At 37.0% G+C, this 27,410-nt stretch overlaps 1 protein-coding gene across 1 annotated transcript in view; it reads left to right on the plus strand.

The window, feature by feature from the left end:
* Positions 1-3,046: 3,046 nt before the first annotated feature.
* ZPBP (zona pellucida binding protein) overlaps positions 3,047-27,410 on the plus strand; it is a 112,038-nt gene continuing 87,674 nt past the window's right edge. Inside the window, exons 1-4 of the mRNA XM_007469533.1 lie at positions 3,047-3,154; positions 6,627-6,707; positions 14,949-15,074; positions 22,860-23,009. Coding sequence (XP_007469595.1) covers positions 3,055-3,154; positions 6,627-6,707; positions 14,949-15,074; positions 22,860-23,009 — 457 coding nt within the window. The 5' untranslated portion in view covers positions 3,047-3,054. The remainder of the gene's footprint in view (positions 3,155-6,626; positions 6,708-14,948; positions 15,075-22,859; positions 23,010-27,410) is intronic.

Below are 27,410 nucleotides of genomic sequence, written 5' to 3' on the forward strand. Positions count from 1 at the left end.
ATATACGGCCTTTCTCTTTAAAATTGTGGGTGACTGTATATTAATTGCTTCTGAAGTCTCCTTTCCCTTTAACTATAATACTCTTATATTTCTAACCACTGAGGATTGGTCAACCTAACATAGTTATTGATTTGGCTTTCTCAATGTCAATAGAGTTTTTTCTTTTAAAAAAATTTTAAGGTAAATATTTTTTCTCCATCAAAGGAAGTAAGGGATCAGAACAGAGAAAAACAAAATGAAACAGAGCCCATGTTGCTTGGCAACAGCTAGAACTCTAACACATTGGACCATTATATACATCATAATTTAATTCTTAGGAAAAACAAAAACAGACTTGTCAGTAAAGTCTCCATGACAGTTTCCTCAGCAATGCTCAGGAAAACTGTGCTCATTTTAAAATTTTTCCATAAGTTGATACTTTATGGGTAAATGAGATTCAGTAAAGGGTATAAATAAAGCAGTTAATGAAGAGGCAATATATTTTTTAAAGCATATCTCTGATATACTTTAAGTATTTACCTGATAGATATAAAAAAGTACAAAACACACTGCTTATATAAATTGTAAATTTAAATGCAGTGCAAAAAATGAACATGTATTACAGTTAAATCAATGTATCTAATTTTTAAGGAAAGTAACTTGCAATTTATAGTCAAAGTACAGGTTAATCTTTTACATGCCCTACATTATCCTTACTTACCTTTTTGCTACCATGATGTCAAGGTAAGAGCAATGAAGCTCTTAAACTCATTTCAGGAAACTACAGTAAGTAGCAGCTATTAGCTCAATACAAAAAAAAACATCATCAATATACTGTTCATTTAAAAGCTCATTTCAACTAGCTAACTTGGTCTTGCATGAAAACTGCTATCAAAGGAATTCCAGACAGTAGAATTTGGGCACAAAGCTAACACCATCCCTACTGGAGTAAAAAGTGCAAATACGAATGACAGACCTTGCTGTTGCCAAGCAACATGGGCTCTGTTTCATTTTGTTTTTCTCTGTTCTGATCCCTTACTTCCTTTGATGGAGAAAAAATATTTACCTTAAAAATTTTTTAAAAGAAAAAACTCTATTGACATTGAGAAAGCCAAATCAATAACTATGTTAGGTTGACCAATCCTCAGTGGTTAGAAATATAAGAGTATTATAGTTAAAGGGAAAGGAGACTTCAGAAGCAATTAATATACAGCAATAATGGATAATATAATAATAAAAGCATATAATTGCATAATAAAAGCAATTATTATTGCTTTTTGATTTTCAGCAATCAGCTTTCCATCTTTAGAATCACACCATACATTAAGATCTCCAATATTACTTCTTATTCTCAGGTTGAATATCAGGAATTTACACAGCAGATCAAGGCAGGAGGGACTGAATTACAGAAAACAGAGATTTCAAGATTTAGCATGGTCTGAACAGTCCTCTCTGCCCTTTATTCTCTGTAAGTCCAGAGTCCAAAGTTCATTTGGTAAAAATCATGTTGTGCAGGTTGACTTGTTTATAAAAATTAAAAGGAATTTTAGCAGAATATATATCCAGATAAATATAGTGATTTATTGGGCACTATTCAGTAAAATTTGTTTACTAGGTGTGCTCAAAGGAAGTGCAAAACCTTGACCAAAATGATGGCTGGATCTCAATCATGCAGGTCTCTTTACTAAGACATGCCTGAACAGGCTGTACTCAATTCAGGACTTTATACAGATTAGAAAGGATTTCTAAAGAAGTAAATCTACTCAGTAGAATAAACTGTACTGAATACATTTTACCAATTAGCACATGCATAAAGATAGCCAGAAAACTCAAGAAATAAGCAGAAATTTCAATTTCCTTTGTTAATAAGAACCAAGGACTTCTTTGGATATTTACATAATCCTTAAGAAATGTCTTCATCCTGGTCCTGGTCCAAAATGAACTCTCCTTCCTTTCTGCTAGATGTTTTCCGTTCTTTTTTTTTTTTATTTTAAATAAACTATGGTTATTTGAATGCTTACTTTATACCAGGAACTATCCCAGGAGTTGAGGTTAACATGGTGGCAAAACAGACACGATTCTAGCTGTGAAGACATAGTTGGTAAAGCAGGCCAGCTGAAAGACAGCAAGGGGTGATGCTCTCTGTGGCACAAACAAGATACATCTTAAGGCATCAATGTTCGAGATACGCCACCGAACAAGCGGGGAGATGGACTCAGGTGGGTGCTCAGGCTGTCAGTTTGAAAACCCTCGTCTGGAGAGAAGGACACCCAGCGATGGCTTTCAGACCACCTGGACCACTCATTTTTTCCGATTACACAGGGTTATTGGGCATTCTGTCTTCTGTTGCTTAAACTTCATTCTCCTATGTACTTGTACCACCTGGGTAAGATTTACTTGTATCGTAGCTCCCTTCACGTGAAGTGAATCCTTCCCACCGCAGAAACGCAGAGGATTCTAACACGTTCTGGCTATAAACGCCCACGTAGGCGGACGGGTGGTTTTATGCATCTTCCTGAGCTCAGGTGATAAAAGACCATCTTTCGGGCTGAGCGCTGCATGCGGTCCATTCCATCTAAGGCTGTTGCCTCGTTCTTCCCGCCCAGCCTCTTCCTAGGGCTCAGGGCCCACTTCCATTCCCGGTGGCTGGACCTTGCATCCATCGCCCAGTTGCGTCCCATAAATCCGTAGGTAGTCAGCAGCCGACGTCGGGAGAGAGAGGCAGCCCTCTCGGGCTGGACCAGCCCTCACTCCCGTGACCCTCGCCCTGTGGTCCAGAGTCGGCCTCAACACTCAGACTCGGCCAGCCCGTCCCTCTGCCCGCGACTCTTCTGTGGCTCCACAACTTTCCACAGGTCGCCTATGCTTTCCGGGTTGGCTGCGCGACAGCAGGGTCCTGACGGCGGGCGACTTCGCGACCCCCAGAACTCCACTACCCGTCCAGCCCCGCCCCCGCCCTGCCGGAAGTGGTGGCCCTTTTTCTGGCCCCCCTTCCGGCCCGCTGGCGGGCGGGTGGGCGCGAGCTGCCTAACGACCTTCTGCGCTGTGTCGGCCGGCGGCGGCGGCGGCGGGTGGATGGAGGTCTCGGCCCCCGGCCGAGCGCGGCGGGGCTTCCCGCTCTCCCGGGCCGCGGTGGTCCTGTTCTCCGCGCTGGTGCTGCGGGCGCCCCCGTCAGGTGAGGCGGCGGAGGGCGGCTCCGGACCGCGGCTCCCGGAGGTTTCTGTGTCACGTGCGTCCGCTGATGGGAAAGCCTGTATCACTGGTCCCGCTCTTGAATTTAATAGGAGGACTGGGCACATTGATGTCGTATAGACGGGCGAGGTCATTCAAACACCCACAGCTCAAGGCTTGAGATTTACTTGGCTGTTAACAAGCCCCTTATCAGCCCCCGGGTCCTTTGCCAGCTTTCCACGACGTACGGGGCTCAGGATTTCAGTGTATTTTGAAATGAGTAGACATCCCGCCGCTTTCTCATTTCCCGTGGTCCTGGAGCTCCATCTATTGGTTTTAGCTATAAAGTACAGGAAAGACTGGGAACTTAAAGTTTTGATATTCTGCTGCCGCCGTTTTTTTCCTCCTTTTGATTCAGAGATCCGAAATACTTTCTCATGTTTTCAAAATAGAGTTAAGATACCGAAGGGAGTGCTTAGTTCAACTGTCGTCATTTAGCTAGAAAGGTTTTGGCTGCGTTATTTTGCGTTCAAGTTTTAGACTTTTTAGAAATAAAGTTATTTTGCGTTCAAGTTTTAGACATAAAGTATCTCCCAGAATTGAATCATAGAAAGCCCAAAAGAGGTTTGTTTAAAATACAATTTGTGCAGAAAAGGGGCAATGAAAAAAGAAGCCCTCCAAGAATATGAATGAGGAAGGGCTGCGGAGGTAGACAGGGGATAGGAGGAGAATGGAAAGAAATGGAGTGAAGAGACAGTACAAAATATGCCAAAGTCCAAAGGTCATTCCAGTTTAAGTAGAGACTAGCTGATAGCTGTTAATTACCCCGTAGGAGAAGGATGCTTCTTGACCATGGCCCATGATCTTATGCTAGGTACGACTCTGTGTGTGTGTGTGTGTGTGTGTGTGTGTGTGTGTGTGTTTTGATCCAAGAACAAGATCAGGCCTGAGATTATAAGAAGTAGACTAAGAATGCAGTATCTTAATATGTAAGGTATGAATAGTGAAGCAACATTTATGTAGCGTTTTATAGTTTATACGATAGTCCATTCAGTTCCTACAAAAACTCTAAATCTGGAATTTAGTCTCATTTTGCAGATGAGAAAACTGAAGCTCCTGGAGTTTTAATTGACTTTCTTAAAACTCGTTAGTGGAAGTTGGGATTTAAATCCAGGTCATCTGACTTTGAATAGCATACTCTTCTTGGTTCTGTACCTCCTCTCTGTTAACAACAAAGAGGATTTGGGTCTAAGCTTTATTGCATTTTTTCTGCTGCTCCTGTCACTTGTCTGTGCACACTCATGTGTCCATCAACATTCACTTGTTCAACGAGGACTGAACAACATCAGAATATATCATATTTAACAAGGTATAGTGCTTGACGGATTATTTTTTTCTTGATTAAATCTTTTTAATCAAGGTATAGTGCTTGACGGATTATTTTTTTCTTGATTAAATCTTTTTTTTGCTTGCTGGTTTTTGCAGAGTCAAAGGATGGCTTACAAAGAGCTTCCCAGTCTGGCCCTAACTTCCTCTTCTGCTTCCCATCCCTGTGTCCTCCAGGTTTAAGGAACATACTTTTTCTTCCAGTTTTATTGAAGTATAAGTGACATACAGCACTGTATAATTATAAGGTGTACAACATAAGGATTTGATTTACATACATCATGAAGTGATTATCACAATAAGTTGAGGGAATGTCCATTATCTTATATGGGTAGAAAATAAAAGAAATAGAAAAAAAAATTTTCCTGTGTTGAGAGCTCTTAGGATTAACTCTTAACAATTCATATGTAACATACAGCAGTGTTAATTATATTAATCATATGTTTATCATAATAATTTATATTATCAGATGGTTTATTACATGCCAAGTATGTACTTATATTAATACTAGAAATTTGTACATTTTGACTGCCACCTACTGAATGGGAGAAGATATTTGCAAAGAATATATCCTATAAGGGTTAATATCCAAAATATACAAACAACTCATACAACTCAACATCAAAAAACAACAGTCTAGTTAAAAAATGGGCAGAGGATCTGAATAGACCTTTTTCCAAGGGAAGACACACAGATGGCCAATAGGCATGTGAAAAAGATGCTCAACATCACTAATCATCAGGGAAATGCAAGTCTGAACCACAATGAGATACCATTCTCACACCTGTTAGAATAGCTATTATCAAAAAGGCAACAAATAACAAGTGCTGGAGAGGCTGTGGAGAAAAGGGAACCCTCCTGCCCTGTTGGTGGGAATGTAAATTGATGCAGCCACCATGGAGAACAGTATGGAGGGTCCTCAAAAAATTAAAAATAGAGCTACCATATGATCCAACAATATCACTCCTAGGATTTATCTGAAGAAAACAAAAACACTAATTAGAAAAGATATATGCATCCCTGTGTTCATTGTAGCACTATTTACAGTAGCCAAGATATGGGAGCAACCTAAGTGTCCATCAATAGATGAATGGATAATGAAGATAATAGGTACATACAGTGGACTCCTACTCAGCCATAAAAAAATGATGAAATCTTGTCATTTGTGACAACATGGATGGACCTAGAGGGTACTATGCTAAGTGAAATAAGAGAATGACAAGTGCCGCATGATTTCACTTATATGTAGAATCTAAAAAAACAAATGAACGAACATATCAAAACATAAACAGAGTTATAGATAGAGAACAAGCAGGTGAGGGAGATTAAGCGGTACAGACTTCCAGTTGCAAAATAAATGAGTCACAAGTTTGAAATGTACAGTGTGGGGAATATAGTCAATAGCAATGTAATGTCTTTGTATGATGACTTATCATAACTAGACTAACCGTGGTGATCATTTCAAAATGTATAGAAACATCAAAGCACTATGTTGTGTAACAGGAACTAACAAAGTGTTGTGGGACAATTATATTTCAAAAACAAACAAACTCATGGAAAAAGAGATCAGATTTGTGGTTACCAGAGGCGGGATTGAGGGGAATTGGATGAAGGCAGTCAAAAGATATTGATTCTAGATAAGTTGACATAAACACTGTTCCTACTATTGAGCTTATAGTCAAATAAGGAAAATTATGTCTGTGCATGAAGAACTGTAATACAATGTAGAGTGAGTGTTGCTGATGATGTACTAAAGAGGTAAGAAAGGAGGACAAACAGAAGGTTTGAGGGAGGAGGGACTTGTAATTTGGGTCTTGAAGGGTGGGGATTTGGACTTATTGAGAGTATTCTAAGTGGATGTAGAAAAAGCTGAAGGTGAGACATAATAGGGAAAGCGGTGGGTATGTTAATTTCATTGGAGCGTATGAGGGAAATAGAGCTGGAACAGAGATACCAGATATCAGAGGATATTGATTAATGGCTCCCCTTCAACAAACATCAAATATACTGCGATACTATCCTATTCGAATGTCTTGAAATTTGTAATGAGCCAGATTGTTGATTAATTCTGTTCTTTTTGTTTTTGATAGTGGGATATTTGGCTCAATTACCAAGAGGTATTCACTTGACCCAAGATTCAATGAAAATAGTGGGATCACCAAATTTTCCAGGTATTAATAAATAGATTTTCAGTAATTGTAAGAAAGTAATTGGCATTTGTTTAAATTTTATCAATCTTTTGCAAAAGGCTAGTGTTCCCCAGTTATCCTAGTTTCCTATGGCCCTTTTTCTCTATGGAAATGGATTAAAGTTGTTTCCACAGAGTTAGATTCATATAGTTTAATTCTGTTTGCTGTAACTTCTTAAGTGTGCAAAAAAAAATTATTTCTAAAAGTTATCTAATTAAAGTTGTCTACAGTGTTTTTGCTTGTTATTGTATAATAATTAAACATAATATTAAATGTATGCAGTTCTTTTTTTTTAAACACTTTTTAAAAACATTAATTAATTAATTAATTTTTGGCTTCATTGGGTCTTCGTTGCTGCACGTGGGCTTTCTCTAGTTGGGGCGAGAAGGGGCTACTCTTTGTTGTGGTGCATGGACTTCTCATTGTGGTGGCTTCCCTTGTGGAGCACGGGCTCTAGGCACATGGGCTTCAGTAGTTGTGGCACGTGGGCTCAGTAGTTGTGGCTTGTGGGCTCTAGAGTGCAGGCTCAGTAGTTGTGGCGCACAGGCTTAGTGTGGGATCTTCCTGGACCACAGATCGAACCTGTGTCCCCTGCATTGGCAGGCAGACTCCCAACCACTACGCCACCAGGGAAGTCCCCATATGCAGTTCTTATGCTAAAACATTTTTAAAATGGGATCTGTATATCATAAAGATTTGGGGTTAATAAGATTTTGCAGTAGTAACATGAGGCATAGCATCCACAACTTTTTATATATATATATTTTTTTAATTGAGGTAAATTCACATGCTTTAAAATTCCTCCTGTAAAGTATACATTCGAGTAGTTTTTAGTATATTGACCAGGTTCTGAAACCATCAGCACTGTGTAATTCCATAACATTTTCATCACTCTAAAAGGAAACACTGTACCCATTAAGCAATCACACTCCAGCCACTGGAAACCACTAATCTACTTTCTGTCTCCATAAATTTGTCCATTCCGGACATTTCATATAAGTGGAATCATACACTATGTGGTGTTTTGTGTGTGGCTTCTTTCACTTTGTATGATGTTTTCAAGGTTCATTTATGTTACAGAGTGTATCATTCATTTTTATGGCTGAATAATATTCCATTGAGTGGATATACTACAGTTGTGTATCCATCAATTGATGGATATTTAGGAAGTTTCCACTTTTTAGCTATTTTGAAAAGTGCTGTTATGAACATTTCTGGACAAGTTTCTGTGTGAACATATGTTTTCAGTATACCTAGGAGTAAAATTGCTGGGATATATGGTAACTCTATGTTTAACATTTTGAGGAACTGCCAAACAATTTTTCAAAGAACCTGAACTATTGTGCTTTGACACCAGAAATTTATGAGGATTCAAATTTCCCAACATCCATATTAACATTTATTATTGTCCATCTTTTAAAATTTTAGCCATCCTAGTGTATGTGAAGTGGATTCTCATTGTGCTTTTTTTTTTTTTTTTTTTTTTTTGCGGTACACGGGCCTCTCACTGTTGTGGCCTCTCCCATTGCGGAGCACAGGCTCTGGATGCGCAGGCTCAGCGGCCATGGCTCACGGGCCCAGCCGCTCCGCAGCATGTGGGATCTTCCCAGACTGGGACATGAACCCGTGTCCCCTGCATCGGCAGGCGGACTCTCAACCACTGCGCCACCAGGGAAGCCCCTCATTGTGCTTTTTATTTGCATTTCCCTAATGACTAGTGATGTGGAACCTCTTTTCATATGTTTATTGACCATTTGGATGTCTTCTTTGCAGAAATGCCTGTTCAAGTCCTTTACCCAATTTTTTGTTTGTTTGGTTTTTTTTTTTTTTTCTTGCAGTACGCAGGGGCCTCTCACTGTTGTGGCCTCTCCCGTTGCGGAGCACAGGCTCCGGATGCGCAGGCCCAGCGGCCATGGCTCACGGGCCCAGCTGCTCCGCGGCATGTGGGATCCTCCCGGACCAGGGCACGAACCCGCGTCCCCTGCATCGGCAGGCGGACTCTCAACCACTGCACCAATTTTTTACCCAATTTTTAATTTGGCTGTCTTTTATATTACTGAGATGGAAGAGTTTATTTTTTTGTTAATATGTTTTAAATATGTTCTGGATACTAGACCCTTATCAGATGTTGGATTTGCAAATATTTTCTTCTATGGATTGTGTTTTCATTTCTTGATAGTGTTCTTTAAAGCACACATTTTAAACTTTGATAAAGTCTGATTTCTATTTTTTCTTTTGTACTGGTGCTTTAGGAGTCATGTATCAGAAGTGATTGCTTAATCAGCAGCCACAAAGTGTTACTTCTACATTTTCTTGAAAGAATTTCATAGTTTTAGTGCTTATATTTAGATCTTTGATCCATTTTGAATTAATTTTTGCATATGGTATACAGTAGGGATCAAAATTCATTCTTTTGCATGTGGATGTCCACTTGTTCCAGCGTCATTTGTTTAAGAAGCTTTTCCTTCTCTATCGAATGTCTTGGTGCTCTTGTTGAAGAGCAGTTTGCCATAGATGAATGAGTTTTTGTTTTATGGACTCTAAATTCTATTCCTTTGATATATATGTCTTTCCTTATGCTAGTACCACACTGTCTTGATTGCTGTTGCTTTATAATAAATTTTGAAATTATAAAGTGTGAGTACTTCAGATTTGCTCTTTTTCAAGATTGTTTTAGCTATTCTGGATCCTTTGAAATTTCGTGTTATTCTAGAATCAGCTTTGGCAATTTTTGGATAAAAGCCCATTGGGATTTTTATAGGGATTGCATTGAATCTGTTGATCAATCTTGGGAGTATCACCACCTTAACACTCTACAGTCTTGCAATTCATAAACATGGAGTGTCTCTTCATTTATTTAGGTGTTCTTTATTTTCCTTCAATGATGTTTTACAGTTTTCAGTGTATGAGTCTTCTTGTACTACTTTTGTTAAATGTATCCCTAAATATTTTATTCTTTTTGATGCTACTGTAAATAGAATGTTTTTATCAATTTAATGTTTGGATTGCTCATTGCTACTGTATAGATATACAATTGAGATTTGCAAATGGATATTGTATCCTGTCATCTTGCCAAATCATTTATAGCTCTAATTTTTTAAATGGGGGATAGGGGGAATTATTCCTTAAAATTTCCTGTATATAATATCATGTCATCTGCAAATGGAAGGAGTTTTATTTCTTCTTTTACAATCTGCCTATTTTTCCTTGCTAGTTGCTCCAGGTAGAACCTCCAGTTCAATATTGATGTTAACAGATATCTTTGTTTGGTTCCTGACCTTGGGGGCCTGGGAAAGATTTCAGTTTTTGCTATTAAGTATTATGTTAGCTGTGAATTTTTGTAGGTGCCCTTTATCAGATTAAGAGAGTTCCTTCTGTTCCGAGTTTGTTGAGTGCTTTTATTGTGAAACGGTATTGGATTTTGTCAAATGATTTTTCTGCGTATATTGAGAGGATCAGTGGGTTTTGTCCATTATTCTATTGATATGATAAGGTATTACATTGATTGATTTTTGTATTTTGAACTAGCCTTGCATTTCTGGAATGAATCTGAGTTGATTATGATGTATAATCCTTTTTCATATTGCTGGGTTTGGTTGCTAGTATTTTGAAGATTATTATGTACATTACATATTCATAAGGAAAAGTGGTCTGTAGATTTCTCGTGTTGTCTTTGTCTGATTTTGGTTTTAGGGCAATAGTGGCTTCATAAAATGAGTTGGAGTGTGTTCCCTCCTCTTCTATTTTTTTGGGAGTTTGTGAAGTATTGTTAATTCTACTTGTTTGGTAGTATTCACAAGTGAATTCAGCTGGTGCTGGGCTTTTCCTTGTGGGAAGTTTTTTTTATTATTCAATCACTTTACTTGTTTTAGGTCTATTCAAACTTTCTATTTCATTATGGTTTCTGATGAGAAGTAAGCTAATTTTATTGAGGACCATATTATGTAATGAGTTGCTTCTGTCTTGCTGCCTTCAAGATTCTTTGTTTCTGGGTTTGCACAGTTGATTATGATGTGCCTAAGGTGTGGAGGAACTCTTTGTATCCTAGTTTGAGTTCATTGGGCTTGTTTGATGTGTGGATTCATGTTTTTCATCAATTTTGGGAAGTTTTTGCTATTATTCCTTCAAATATTCTTTCTGGCTGTTTCTCTCCACTCTCCCATGGGACTTTTATGCATATGCCGGCATGCCTGATGGTTTCCCAAAGGTCTCTGAGTACTGTTGATTTATCTTCACGTATCTTTCTATTTTTCTTTTTCTCAGATTGGATAAATCCCACACTGATGTAACGTAAAGTTTGCTGATTCTTTCTTCTGTCTGTTGAGATCTGCTATTGATTCTTACTGTGAATTTTCATTTGTTATTGTACTTTTTAATCCGGAATTTCTCTTTGGATCTTTTTTTATAATTTCTATCCCTTTATTGATAGTTTCTATTTGGAGAGATATCGTTTTCATACTTTTTTAGTCCTTTAGGCATGATGTTCTTTGATCATATTTAAAATAACTGATTTGAAGTCTTTGTCCAGTAACTCCAAAATTTGGCTTTCCTCAGGGAAAGTTTCTATTGGTTGCTTTTTTTGCTGCCTATGACTATACTTTCTTGGTTTTTTGCATGACTCATATTTTTGGTTGAAAACTGGACTTTGTAGGGAATATTATGTAGTACTCTGGAAATCAGATTCTTCCCCCTTTCTAGGTATTTATGTAGTTGCTTTTTGTTGTACAGTCATACTCAGAGATATTGCAGGTTCAGTTACAGGCCATCACAATAAAGCGAGTATCACAATAAAGTAAGGCACATGAATTTTTTTGGTTTTCCAGTGCCTATAGAAGTTATGTTTACATTGTACTGCAGTCTATTAAGTGTGCAATAGCATTTGGTTAAAAACCAATATATGTACCTTAATTAAAAAATACTTTATTGCTAAAAAATGCTAACCATCATCTGAAATTCAGGATTGCTACAAACCATTGATGGTAAAAAATGCAAAATCTGTGAGGTACAGTAAAGCAAAGTACAGTAAAAAGAGGTATTCCTGTAGCATTTGTTTAGTGACTTTTCTGAACTAATTCTCTTTAAATTCTGTATTCTTTGTCATGTGTGGCCACTGAAGTCTTTGCTTAGTTAGCTTAGTTAGGCTAGTGGTTTAACAGAGATTTCATTAAACACCTGAACCAGTTAGTCTTCTAATATTTTCTGGGAATCCTTGTGAGCTTGTCATGGCTTACCTTAAACATTTAGCCAGGCAGTTGACAGCTCCACCATATCCTTCACTTTCTGCTGTACAGAGGCTCAATTTCAGCCAGAGGTGAGAACTTTAAGGCCTCTCATTCTTTACTGAGCATGCCCAGTCTTGGCCACGTGGCCTACTCTGTGCATGCACATGCCCTTCTATTTTCCTAGGAACGTGTCTGAAGTTTTCAAAGCTCCCATTGACATGTCATTACCCACCTTTTCCTCTTAAGAGGTTAAGCTGATGTTTACTCCCACTGCTTCAGGCATTTACAAAGTTAAGTGGCAAGCTCTAGTTGTTTTTGACAAAGACTCTTGGGGAAAAGGCTGTTTACAGCGGGTGTGCTCCAAGTTAGGTCATGTAAAGATAGCTTTGTGCATGGTGTCTTCCAGGACACTGCCAGAAAGGTGAAATAATGACAATTCTCTGGGAAGGAGGTACTGAAGTCCATCTAACCCCATCTGCTCCTCTAGTGGCTACTAGGCTGCTGGTTCTAATGAGAATACAGTAACTTAAAGTGCTACAAGCTCACTGTTTTTACCAGGTGTATTTGCTAGGGCTATGGTAAAAAATTACCACAGACTTGGCAGCTTAAACAACAGAAATGTGTTGTCTCACAGCTTTGGAGGATAGAAGTCCAATCATGGAGTCTTGGGTGGGTCCTTCTGAGGGCAGTAGGGCAAGGACCTGTTCCAGTTCTCCTTCCTTGGCTTGGAGATGGCCATCTTCTCCCTATATCTCTTCACATTGTTTTCCTCTGTGTTTGTCTGTGTGTCCAAATTTCCCCTTTTTATAAGGACACCAGTCATATTGGATTTGGGCGTACCCTGATGACCTCATTTTAACTTGGTTACTTCTATAAAAACTCTATCTCCAAATAAGTTCACTTTCTGGGGAACTGGGAATTAGGACTTAAACATATGACTTTAGGGAGAAGCATAATTCAGGCCATGACACTGAGATTCAGTTGTTTTTCCTGAGTACATTTTTCCTGGGTGCTGTAAGTCTTTGATTAATTTCCAGAGTTCTTAAAATGTTGATTCTAATAATCTGTGCCATTTTCTTATTACCTTTATGAAGGGGATGGTTTTTGGAGTTCTTTACTCTGCCATTTACACTGATATCACAACTTTTATCCCAGCTTTTGTTTTAAAACTACAGCTTTTAAACCTAAATTATAAAACAGTCATATATAACTAACTTCCCTTTTTATTGGATGTGCTTAAATTTATCCTTAAAATGAATTAACATTTCAGTTAAGGAAAACAACTGAATCTCAGTGTGATGGACTGAATCATCCTTCTCCCTAAAATCATATGTTTGAGTCCTAATCCTCAATTCCCCAGAAAGTGAACTTATTTGGAGACAGCATCTTTATAGAAGTAATCAAGTTAAAATGAGGTCATTAGGGTAGACCCAAATCCAATATGACTGGTGTCCTTATAAAAGAGCCACTAAGTCGTTCTGAGGAATGACACGTTAATACAATAAGCATTCATTAAAAGTAGAAAAAAGAAGAAACATTTAAACTGAGGTGAGTAGGAAATAAAATAAGAGGAGAAATTAATGAAAGAGACCAGAGAAGAATAATAGATTGAATGGAACCAAAAGCTGTCTTTGGAGCAATTAGTAGGCAGAGTTTTGGTAATTGTTTCACAAGAGAATAAATGAAAGTACAAAAATATTATGAATAAATTAAGATATGGTGAGATTTAAAAATCAGAACTTAGTATTCTGAATAATCTTATATAATAAACTTACAGTGAATAACTCTACTAAAATATGTTTCTAAAACAGAATTGATTAAATTACTTAGTAAACTAATAATTAAATTCTCCAGATTGTTAATCAGAAATTTGTTTTGCTACTTCCTCCCTTGCCAAAAAATAAGTACCAGGCTATATAGTTTCCAAGGACAAAAACACTTTACACATTCTTTCAGAGAAAATTTATAGAAGGAAATCTGCCTAATTCATTTTATGTGGCTATTATAATCTTAGATGCCTAACTTAATAGTGCTAAACACTAAATAACAAATTTGTACTGAAATTGGAAACAGACAGAGGATAATGTAAGAAAATTATATACAGTTACATTTATGAACATAGGTGCAAGTGTCCCAGGAAAACAAATGACCAAGAATTGAGGGGAACTTTCTTAACCTAAGTAAGGGTAGCTATCTAAAAGCTACATTCAATAAGCATGATGTTGTATGGTTAAAGTTTAGAGACAGTTTCTTTAAAGTTAAGGAGAATTTTGATTCTCATAGAAACAATTTCTATTTTACTGGAACACAAAAATCTTAGTATATGGTTGATTAGTGAAGTGTTGCCATGGGATTACTGAGGAGTTTCTAGAAGCTTTTCTAAAAGCTTTCTTATGAGTAAATGCAGAACAATTGAATCTTTACTGTGTTCCTTTTGTATCTCCTAGAGAATACTATTTTTGCTTGTTTAATGAGCAGTGCTCTAAATTTTAAAGCAAAGTGGGAAAAATGCTTAATAATTAAAATCAATCAAAGCACATATTTGTGAATTTTTTAATCACATTACAATTTTAAAATTCAGTACACTGTGTTACATCATTGTGAGTAATGTATTGTTCCGTAATCTAAACAAATTTATCTTGTCAGTTTCTTTCAGGTTTGGTGTCTTTGCAAAACAGATGAAGTATAGATATAGAATTATTTTAATACTTTGTAATTAAAATAATTTTATGACAACAAAGTAAGTTGGTATATGAACTCTGAATAAAAAGACTAATGCATAATGCTGAGATTAAGATACACTCACACACGCAAATAAAATAAGTGTATGTTTTTGAAAGTTAGTTATATGGAATGCAATGAAATTTAGTTCTTACCAAGCAATAGCAATAATCCAAAGAAAACTTCTGAAAACATGTAACCCAGACTACAAAAATGTAAGCCATTATAGATCGTGAACGAACATAAAATATTATTGGAACATTTTAATATTTATTTTCAGTGAAAGTATATGTTATGCTCCATCAAAAGAGTCCACACATGTTATGTGTAACCCAACGACTGCGGAATTCTGAACTCATAGACCCATCATTCCAGTGGCATGGGCCGAAAGGAAAAGTCATTTCAGGTGGGCTTCTGTTTCAGTTGTTATAATTAAAAATATGTATGAAATGTACTGAGAGCAAAAAAAATATTTGTATCTCATATACATTTATGTATTAGCTCACTTCATTTTCTTGCAATTTCTTTTTGGAATTAGAATCTAACAACGTAGATGGCATGACCATTTTTTCCAGATCTTAATTTGAGATAGAGACACACTGGATGATTAAACTGGAGAATTCTCTAAGCATCCATATTTCAAAAATTTTTCGTTTTTTATTGTAAAATTCATAAAATCATTTTGGTTACCTCAGTTAGACTTTTGTTAGCAAAGTATGTATGAAGAAGCAAGTATGATTCTGGCTTTTGTTAAAAATACAAATGAGCACTTTGAGCTCTAGGTTTAAAATTCTGGTTTTGTTTGTTTTATACAGCCCCACATAGGGACAACTTGAGACTTTATTAGTAGTTACGATTTTATCTTATATTTCACTCTGATTAAAATCCTGACCAGACAGTATGGATTATATTTGAATTTAACCTGAATATTAATATCCATTTTGAAAAACTAAATTTAACATTCAGTATTTCAGTATGAAAAACATGCTCTTAAATATACTGCATGGTTTGGCAGTAGCTGTGTAATATGTTACTGATGCTGTGCTTACAAAATAGGAAGTTTAGCACTTGGGTATTCATCCAGAGGAGAAGATGGACTTGAGATACATCTGAATAGTAGCCTTACAGTTTTCAGGTTTTTGAGAAAACAGGGTCTTATTCTCATGAAGGTACATTTTACCACATAGAGATTACTATTGGTATGATTGATTTGGTCAACATTTTCTCCATTCAACTTCTTATTTTGTTATTTTGAAATGCCCATCTTACTTGTATTCTGATATCTCATTTGCTAAAAGCTGATTTGTTTTTGCAGTGTAGTTTAAAAAATATCAATTAGCTTAGCTGTTTTTGTTTTCAGCCTTGCTGAAAATTCAGATAATGAATTTTCATCCTAAATATCTGTTCAAGGAAGTACCTTTTGCATACCTTCTGTGGAAGTTTTTCTTTATTGCTCTATTCACCATGTTTTCTTTCTCTCTCTTTTCCTTCCCTCCCTCCCTTCCTCCCTCCTTCCCTCCGTTCCTTCCTTCCTTCTTCTCCTTTTTTCCCCTTATTGGTGTTTTGAGATAGTGCTTGTGGATGAAAACCTACAGGTTTATTTTGTAGACCTGGATGGAGGAAAGCAGTATATTCATACAAAGACTTGCTGAAGAAACATTCATAAGAAATATTTATTTTTAAGATGTTTTAATTCATATTTTATATAGTTGAATGATCTAAGTTGTACATTGTATTTATGTTGATTCTGAAATAGCTCAAGGTTTAAAGAGTTACTTCACTCTTTGGGTTAGGTGGTGTGTCTCCAAAGTGAATTACTCGGCTCCAGGTGAGTGACTACCTGGTGGCTGCCATTGTGCCCAGCTTTGCAGGAGGTACACAGAGCAGCGTGACCTCTGCCTGGCTGCAGTACTAGAGTGTAGGAGGGGGTCAGCAGAGGTCAGGGACAGAGGTCCTGAGAGGCTAGGCAGTTAATATAAATCAGCGAAGGGGTCCAGGAGTAAAGGTATCCAATATTGAAAATAAAATCAATCTTTATTTTTATTTCTTTCTAATAGCAAATAATATAACGCAAGCATGTATATTAAATATATTTTACATTCGTTATTAAAACTCTGTGAGTTCAAAACTAGAAGCATTTAAGTATTGATTTGTTGTGTTGTAGTTTGTTACTCCTTTGATTTGAAAATTGAGATGGGAAACATGCTCTTCTGTGAGATGCCAGGCCAGGTCTTGCAGCTTGTATTGCAAAGTATACTATGTAAATGAATTTTTAATCCTTTAACTAGAAGTGACATTTTATATTACTCACTTTCATAATGGAAAACAAATGTTCGAAAATGTAACTGTTTCCAGGTAAGGATAAAATCATATAGATGCAATGGTTTTGTATTTATAAAGACTATTCTCAGAAAATCCTGGTATTCTGACATCATGATTACAGTTGTGTTTTCAGTGCAGTGTCACATCATAGTTCGCTGTCTGCCAGCTTTAAAGCTCAGTACTATCACTGTAATTGCAGAGAGACGTGGAAAATGTCTAATTTTATTAAAGCTTGAAAAACAGAGAAGCTTTTTGGACTCTAGGTTAAACTACACTGTACTTTTGTTATCTTTTTATGGATATTCCAAAGATAGTTCCCCTACAGTTGAACCAAAGAAACATGTAGTTATGTACTTACGCCTCCCTTTGGAGAGAAGCATCCAGGTTGTTTAGATGATTGTACAGTGTGGAGGCCAAGTCTTAGACTTGCTAGGCTGTCTTCCTCTCACCCCCACTGCCACCCTCTTCTGTCTCTCTTCCAACATTTTTGGTTTACAAAGGTAAAGCATTTATTGCAGCAAGCCCTGTATCTCTTACTTCAACCCTAATACCATTCTGATGAATTAGCTCTTTTTGGTGTGTGGACTTTCCCACTTTTTTAAATGTTCACACAAACCTGTATAACTGCACACACACACAGACACACACACACACGTTGAGCTTTACCCTGTAACTGCATCCTTATTATGTTATTTAAAAAATGAGATCATATCTTACTCTACCTTAATATTTTTATTATGAAGCATCTGATAAATACAAATCTGTATAACAGATATGTAAGTTATGAAGCATAATAAAACAGACATCCTTGAGCTTGCTATAGAAGCCAAGATATACCATTATCATGACTGTTGAACGTTCTCATGTTGAAAAATCCCATTCTTCTGTCCCCAACCCCTCTTAGGTAAACATTATCCTGAACTTTTACAATATTATTCCTTAGCTTTTCTTTATGCATTTACTACGTGTATGAATACACATGCACAAATACATACATGTATCTATGTATGTGTGTATTCATACATGTAGTAAATGCACATTTAAATATATATAAATATAGATATACATGTATGGATATATTCTGCAAGCATATTTTTACTTTAGTGTTTTTATTCCGAATTTTATAAAAATAATCAACACATATACTTTTATCATGTAGCGGATTCTGTTCTAAGCAATTTACATATGCTAATCATTTAAGTTTCACAACAGCTCTTTGCAGTAAGGACAGTCATTTTCTCCCTTTTATATGTGGACAGAGGCATTGAGAGAACAAGGTACTTTCCTGAAGTCAAGTGCCTTTGAAGTCTGGCTTCAGAGTTCACAGATAATAATCTAAATGAGGTAGGACTAGGATTGTCCCTTCTTACCATTTTGTGACTTTTTGTAGTTTGTGTCTTTTAAGGAATTTGTCCAACTTAGATTTTTTCCAACTTGTCAAATTTATGTGCATAGTTTATGATATTTTCTTGTTATCTTTTTGATATATCCAGGATCTCTATGATATGCTCTCATTCACTCCTGGTATTGGATGTCTTTTCTCTTTCATTTTGGTCTCTCTGGCTACAGGGTTAACAATTTTATCAGTCATTTCAAGGGACCAGCTTTTGAGTTATTTTTCTCTGGTATTTTTCTGTTTTCAGTTTCATTGATTTCTGACTTTATTATTTCCTTTCTGTTTGCTTTGGGTAAAGTTTGCTTATCTATTTCTTTTGCTGGTTGTAGAATTCTGGATTGGCAGTTTTTTTCTTTCAACATTCCAAAGATGGCATTCTGTATTCTTTTTGCTTGCATAGTTTCTCATGAGAAGGCTGCTATAAAATAATCCTTATCCCTCTGTAGGCAGTGTGCCATATTTTTCTGATTAGTTTCAAATTTTTTCTTTCTGTTTCACTTTCAGTGATTTGAATACTAAATGCATTTTTTTTTTGGTTATTTGTATTATTCTGGTTGGTGTTCTATAAGCTTCTTGGATCTGTAGTTTTGGTTTGTCATTAATTTTTGAAAATTGTCAGCCATTATATCTTCCAATATTTCTTCTGCTTCATCCTATCTCTCTGCTCCTTCTGTGATTTCTGTCACCCTTATGTAACTGTTTGAAATTGTTCCATAGCTCTTGGATTCATTCTTCTTGGTGTTGTTTTGCTTTTGTTGTTGTTGCTTTTTCTCTTTGGGTAAATTTCTTTTGATCTATCTTCAAGTCATTGGTTCTTTTCTTAGCTGTGTCAAGCCTCTTTATGAGCTCATTGAAGGAAGACTTCATCTGTGTTACTGTGTTCTTTTTTTATTTTTTTGGTTTGGTTTTAGTTCTAACATTTCCATTTGATTATTTCTTATGGATTCAGACTCTGCTGAAATCACCTATCTGATCTTGCATGCTTTCTACATTTTCCATTAAATTATTTAATACATTATTCATAGTTATTTTAAACTAACTGTCTGATACTTCTGACATCTGTGTCATTGCCTGGTATTTTGGAAATGTGCCATTTCTTACCCTTCTGTATGCTTCTTAATTTTTTAAGAACATCTTGAATAAGATAGTAAATATTGAGATAATTATTTTTATATTTGAGATGAACACTTTTTAAAATATTATTAAGCCTTTAATATTGGGAGTTTGTGTTAAACTAGTCAGGAATTGTCTGGCTTTGATATTGGTTATTGCTGTGGTTACTGAAAACTTATTTTTCTCCATTGTCTCATCTTTGGCTTTGGTTTCTCCTTTTTTGCTTTCTCTAGAGAGAATCTTTCTTGCAGCTCTCCTAGCTTGATTTCACTGCATTTTTGCTAGACTCTTATTAGTGATGGACAGTTGGGAGAGAGAGGCAGTCTCTAGTGTTCGGATTCAGCATTAGTCTTTGGCAGGTGTGGTGTCACTGGATCTTGTGGGTGTGGCCTTTAGAAGTGCTTCAGCCTGTCTGCCGGCTTTAGTGTTGGCCTAGTACTTCTTGCTGACTTCCTCAAGAGTCAGGTTTTTTCTTCCTGTTTCCTTCCCTAGTGGTAACATGTTTCCACAGTGCCCTCAGTGACCATTTTTGTTTCTTCTCCCTTGTAGGTTAAAGCATTGCTCCTCACCAGGAGGTAGGGGACATGGGCAAGGGTGGAGTTTTGGCAGGGCTACCGGCGCCCTCCTCTAGCCAGTACCCTGTGGGAATCTTGCTCAGGGTTCCCCTGATCTTCCTTTGAACACCCAAAGGTTTTCATGAAGGTAAAGCCTATAAGAGGGTGCAACTGCCTCTGCACTCCCCCTGCCCCCATCTGTGGTCTTCGGAGGCTTCACATGCTCACACTGGACAACACTTGGCTTTTAGAAATTTATTGAAAACTTTTAGCCAGATGTTCTTAGACCATTGAAGCAAATGCTTAGGTCTAGGTTCTACCTGCAGGCCCTGTTCATTCCTGGTTTTCAGGGTTACTGGTTGCCCTACCTGCCTCATTTGTTTGATGGGTTCAAGAAAATTTGTTGGTTGACAGTTCGTCTGTCTTTTTCCTTATTGTTGTATGATGTTGTTGCTCTTATAGTCACTCTCCATATCTGAGCAGAAACCAAAAGTATAAACCTGTTTTTAAAAATAAGTTGTAATGAAATGGTGCTTAAATTTTGCCATATAGTTTTAGAGCTCTGAGGCATGTGCTTCTAGAAATCTAATCCAACTCTGAATTTTTAGATGATCAAGCTGAGTTCTAGAGAAAGAAGTCCTGACTTCAGTTTAATTATTTATTGACTGTCTGCTGTTATATGAGTTCTTATAGTGATATAGTATATAGTGATATGCCTTGGCATCCTGAAATTCCCATTTAAACTTAGTTTTTTTTTTTTTTTTGCGGTACACGGGCCTCTCACTGTTCTGGCCTCTCCCGCTGCGGAGCACAGGCTCCGGACGCGCAGGCTCAGCAGCCATGGCTCATGGACCCAGCCACTCCGTGGCATGGGGGATCCTCCCAGACTGGGGCACGAACCCATGTCCCCTGCATCGGCAGGCGGACTCTCAACCACTGCACCACCAGGGAAGCCCTAAACTTAGTTTTGTAAAAGTCTGTTTAAGTGGTATTTGTTAAGTGGGTTCTTCTCTTGGCTATGCAATCATCTGGGTATCTTTTCAAAGTGTGCTGCTTTTAAATTTTTTAAAATAAGAAGGTAGCCAGAGAGTGTTTTCTTACAAATTGTATGATACTAGATTTTCTGGCTGTCATAATATTTAACATTGTAGTAGGCATTCAAATATATATTAATACACTTATTAATGCTCTGGTTTGGGAAATTTTATTTCAAATTTTTGCCAGGGAATGCATAGCTTCATTGCTGACATGATATTCTAAAATTTCTTTACAATTTGTGGGCACCTTTTATCATATTACTATGATGTATCTGTGTCTGCTGAAATATATGTATAGCAAACACTTGAAAACCTCTTAATCTGTTCTAAAAAAGAGACAACATGTTATGATAAATATGTACTCTTTCATCAAAAGATATTCATGAAGAAATAGGCACTACAATAGAAATGTATTCTAAATTTATATCACATTTTTTAGCTTCATCCAGGATATAGAAATGGGAATTCTCAAGGCATAATGCTCTATGTAAATCCCTTGAGGGTGGGTATATCCATCTATTCATTTCTCCTTCAGTATCTGAAACAGGGCTTTGCATGTGATAGAAACTCAACAAATTTTTAGTGAAAAAATTAATAATGAAAATTTCTTCACTAAGAACATTCATCTTTTGTCTTATTTTGAAGCAATAAATTTCTTCAAAATAAATTTCAACTTGACAGTTATAGGCAATAAATTATTTTCTTAAAATAGAAAAATATGAGTATTTATTAAGATAATATTTTCAATTCTAATGAATAGTTTATTAAATTATTGAGTGAGTTTTAATATCTAATAATTTTTTTCTAGTGCAAACCCGTGATTATGAACTTTGAGAGTAACCATTTTTAATTGCTTAATGATTTATAGCTTTTTCAAGTACTTTAACATTCCTTGTATTTGTTATTCAAAAACAATTCTATGAGATATATTATCATATATTATGATTCTTTGTTGTGCAAATGAAGGAGCTAGACTTCAGAAAGATTAAGTGATTATCCCCAGTTACACAGTTTATGAGAAAGAAAGGCACACCTCAAAGCCAAGTCCTAACCCTCTAAATCAGACTTCTTTCCCATTACACATCATGGCTCTCTCCCAGTGTGGTACTTAAGTGATGCTGAAGTGACAAGGAACCTTACGTCCAAGTTCTGACTCCCAACACTGCAGTTCTGATTGTGCGACTTCGGGTGTCAAGTGATACAGTCTCCTGTTTTCTTTTTTCTGCAACCCTCACGGTTGTAATCCAAATTTTGCCAAGTACCTTGTGTAATGACAACAAATCCCTAGGTGTTCGTGATTATATTGAGTTAGGCTTTGTTCTGGACACACTGTTTTTATCCCTTTCATATACATTTTTTATGCTTAATGAGAGCATAACTCATCAATAAAGTATTTATATGCATATATACAAATATAATTACTTGATAGTATGTATAAGTATATGCTATACTATATGTATATGAGTACTGATCATGCCATCTCAGTGTGACAGGCAGATGAGGAGCACATCATGTACGTGTGATTGTTAGTCTCTTACAACTTAGGCAGCCACACACTTGATGAACTCTGGTTAGTGAAATTCTGACACTAAGTTCATCCTGGCACCCACTGTCAAGAATCATCAGACACAATGACTTTGTCCCCGACTCCTTCAGTGATTCTGTAGGTAAATTTGGATGGTTTTTCTCTGTTAAGAAAATATTTCATTATTTTATCTCAATCTCATGTAATTTAAGCTACTGATCACTGTATCTTATTCCTCTACTAGGAAACAGCACTGCACAAGTGACCTCCACAGGAAGCCTTGTATTCCAGAAGTTCGAGGAGAGCATGAGTGGGGTTTACACGTGTTTTCTGGAGTATAAACCTACTGTGGAAGAAGTCGTTAAAAATCTCCAACTGAAATATGTTGTATATGGTAAGAAGAGATTTTGGTTGTATTATAACATTTCTTAATGTTTTCAAATATTTACATATTTTAACAGGTTTGTTTTTAAAGGGATTTTGTTATGTTTAGTCTCTCTTAATTAAAGAAAAATTTCTGCCTGCCTATATTTTGTGAAGTGCTTTGTAAGGGGTTAGTGGTAAGGGAAGATCATTTTTATTCAGAGGAATGTTGACATGTACAGATCAATTTAAGACAGTGCATAAAAACAGGGTGGTATGGAAATCGTGTTTTCAGAGAATGAGCATGATATTGTACTCCGTACTGCTTTTAAATTCTGAGTATCCTCTTGATGGTGCACTGCCGTCCCCGTGAACAGGAGCATGAATTGCCACTGTATTAAAACCCCTGTCCAAAAGTAGCTTGATCTGTTGAGGTCTGAGACTGGAGAGGTGAGTTGGTCATGGAGTGGCCAGGAGAACAGCCTGAATGAAAGTTCTGTCTCATGGCTGGGACCCACGCATGTAGACAGAGTCAGGGTCCTCAAGGCTGTCTGTGTCTCACCTCCAGAGCTTCTGAATATGTTACCCTACAGTAGCAGGTTTTGCAGGTGGAATTAAGATCTTGAGAAGGATAAACTCTCCTGAATTACTAGCGTGGGCCCAGTGCAGTCACAGGGGTCCTTAAAGAGGAAGGCAGGACAGCCCCAAAGGCAGAAAAAGGAGACGTGGCAGTGAAAGGAGAGGGTGGGGTAGGCGCCACAAGCCAAGGAGGTGGCAGGTCTCTGGAGCCTGGTACTTCCAGAGCGAATGTACCTTGATTCCAGCCTTGCAAGACTCACTTTGGACATCTGATCTCCACAACTGTGAGATAATAACATTTGTGTTATTTTAAGCCACGAGGTTTGTGGCTTAAGAAGTTAATATACCACTGGAAGCAATAGGAAGCTCATGCAGCATTGTTTTCACAGCTGGGATGTAGAACAAATGGCAGAATTATTAATGGTTTCCTGATCATTTTTATACACTAAAATACGGTGTTCCATATATCCAAAGAAAGACATAATTTTCATGAGAAATTATATTAACTTTGTTAGGCAAATAATTTGTTTAAACTTGGTAATCAGTCACGCTTCATTTTTGTTACATAGTTTTTCCTGTAAAATATGTGTTATTTAGTATAGTTTATATAGTTTATAACAAATATACTTTGAAATTTCTCATAAGGGTATATTCACATAAGCTAACAAGGGTAACAGTACCTAAAATGAATGCTGGTTTATAGTAATGAAAATGATAGCTAATATTTACCAAGCATTTATGCTGTGTTTTTATGTGTAATTATAATAATAACAGCAAAACACATATATTGCTTATTTTCACAAGGCTTTTCTTTTTTCTTTTTTTTTGTGGTATGCGGCCTCTTACAGTTGTGGCCCCTCGCGCTGCGGAGCACAGGCTCCAGACGCGCAGGCTCAGTGGCCATGGCTCACGGGCCCAGCCGCTCCGCGGCGTGCAGGATCCTCCCAGACCGGGACATGAACCTGCATCCCCTGCACCGGCAGGCGGACTCCCAACCACTGCACCACCAGGGAAGCCCTGCAAGACTTTTTTTTTGAATTGCTTTATTTATATTCAACTTATTTAATTCTCACAACAAACCTGTACAGTAGGTACTGCAATTTTCGTTAGAATGTGGGACTCAGATTTCAATCTAGGGATTCTCGTTCTAGAGTTCGTATTTTTAATCTCTCTTGATATCCTACTGTGCCCCACTGTTATACCAGTGGCAGCAGGATCACACATCATTTAATAAACTGATTTTGGACACCTGCTATTTTTGTGCTTAAAAGAATCATTTAAGTCATTCTGTTTCACTCTAAGGATCCACTTTAGTCTTTCCAGTGCCACATGGTATTCTAGATTTTGCTTGCACATTCCTCAGTTGATGATCGTTTCGTGTGTTTCAGATTTTCCCTTCCTCAAACAGCAGTGCATGGAACCTTGAAATAAGTCCTTCAGTCTCTTCCTCCCTGAGTCCCTCTGTGCGTCTCTGTGTATGAGCCCGTCGCTCATCGATCTGTGTGTAAACACACACACTAGAATTCTTGTATTATAGATGTTAAATTGTTAGTATTTTGCTGAGGTGATTCTGTAAGGTAATATCTTCTACAGGGTTTTCACAGTGTTATTTTGATAATTCTGCTAGTTGCCCTGCAAAGAGTGTACAGTTTGTATCCCCGCCACAGTACACGAGAATCTCATTACCTAAAATGCCCTTAGTATACTGTGTCTTGAATTGTTGCCAATGTAATAGGTTAATAATGGTATTTCATAGCTTTAATGTTTATTTTTTGGTCATTGATGAGGTTTTCTGAGTTTTGCTGTTTGTGTGGGCTGTGAACAAAAGTTTTGCTTTTGTTGCTTTTACTTTTGGTGTTGGATTAAAAAATTTATCTCTAAGACAGTAAGTCAGAGAGCTTACTGCCTGTGTTTTCTGCTAGAAGTTTTATGGTTTCGGGTCTTACATTCAAGTCTTTAATCAATTTTGAATTGATTTTTGTGCATGGTGTAAGACAGTGGTTACATTCTTTTGAATGTGGCTGGCCAGTTTTCCCAACACCATTTACTGAAGAGACTGTCTATTCCCCATTGTATATTTTTGGCTCCTTTGTTGTAAATTAATTGACCATTTCTGTATGGGTTTATTTCTGGGCTCTCTGTTACATTGATCTGTGTGTCTGGCTGTATGCCAATACCACATTGTGTTAATTACTGTAGCTTTGTAATATAGCTTGAAATCAGGGAGCATGATGCCTCCAGCTTTGTTCTTTTTTCTCAAGATTGCTTTGGCTATTTGTGGTTCCATACAAATTTCTGAGAGTTTTATTTCTGTGAAAAATGCCATTGGAATTTTGATAGTGATTGCATTGGAGCTGTAGATTGCTTTGTGTAGTATTTAACATTTTAACAATATTAATTCTTTCAATCCATGAGCACAGAATATCTTTCCACTTATTTCTTTCTTCTTTTCTTAATGTCTTATAGTTTTCAGTATTTTTACAGAGCCAGAGTTTTCAATTCAATGAAGTCTGATTTATCAAATTTGCTAATTAGTCATGCTTTTGTTGTCAAGTCTAAGAATTCTTTGCCTAGCCATAGGCAAAGATTTTCTCCTTTTTTGTGATAGTTTTGCTTAACGTGATGCAGTTTCAGTTAAGTTTTGTGTAAGGTGTGAGGTTTAATAATTTTCATTAGGATATCCAATTGCTCCAGCATGATTTCTTGAAGTGTTTTTGTACCTTTGTCAACAGTAAGTTGAGAATATTTGTGTGGGTCTATATCTGGGTTTTCTGATTTCTTCCATTGATCTATGGGGTTTGTTCCTCTGCCAGTGCCACTGTGTGGATCACTGTAACTATAGAAACCCTCAGTACCAGGTAGTGTGATTCCTTCCACTATTCTTTTTTTTTTTTTTTTGCGGTACGCGGGCCTCTCACTGCTGTGGCCTCTCCCATTGCAGAGCACAGGCTCCAGACATGCAGGCTCAGCGGCCATGGCTCACAGGCCCAGCCACTCCGTGGCATGTGTGACCTTCCCGGACCGGGGCATGAAGCCGTGTCCCCTGCATTGGCAGGCGGACTCTCAACCACTGTGCCACCAGGGAAGCCCCCTTCCACTATTCTTTATCAAAATGTTTTTCTTTTTTAGGGCCCACCCCTTTTCTTATATATTTTAGAATAATCCTATACCTATCTACAGTGTATCTGCTGGAATTTTGATGGGAATTGCATTCAATCTATAGATAAATTTGGGGGATGTTTGCGATCTCTCTCTGTTTTTTTTCTTTTTGGCCATGCCGTGAGGCATGTGAGATCTTAGTTCCCTGACCAGGGATCAAACCTGTGCCCCCTGCAGTGGAAGTGCTAACCACTGGACTGCCAGGGAATTCCCTCTTTCATTTCTATATACATGCTTTCTTAAGTGTATACCTAAGTATGTTATTTTGGGCTTTTTTTGCACAATTGTAAATGATGTTAGATTTCAGATTTTGGATTCCACAGGTTTATTGCTAATATATAGAAAAACGATTTATAAAAAATAAGAAAAAAAATGCACTTTCTTTGCTCATCCATAAGAAGCAACTCCCCATTTATTCAAGTTTTATCATGAGATTGCAGCAATTCAGTCACATATTCAAGTTCAACTTATAATTCTGTGAAAATACCGAAATATGATACAAAGACACAAAGTGAGCAAATGCTGCAGAAAAATATGGCACTGATAGACTTGCTTAATGCAGGGTTGCCACAAACCTTCAATTTGTAAAAAATGCAATATCTGCTAAGCACAATAATGTGGAGCACAGCAAAACGAGACATACTGTAAAAAAAAAGTGGTTTGTTATTTGTGTCTTGATCTAGAATTTTAAAAA

Source organism: Lipotes vexillifer, unplaced genomic scaffold, assembly GCF_000442215.2.
Source record: "Lipotes vexillifer unplaced genomic scaffold, Lipotes_vexillifer_v1.1 scaffold1618, whole genome shotgun sequence".
Classification (NCBI taxonomy): domain Eukaryota; kingdom Metazoa; phylum Chordata; class Mammalia; order Artiodactyla; family Lipotidae; genus Lipotes; species Lipotes vexillifer.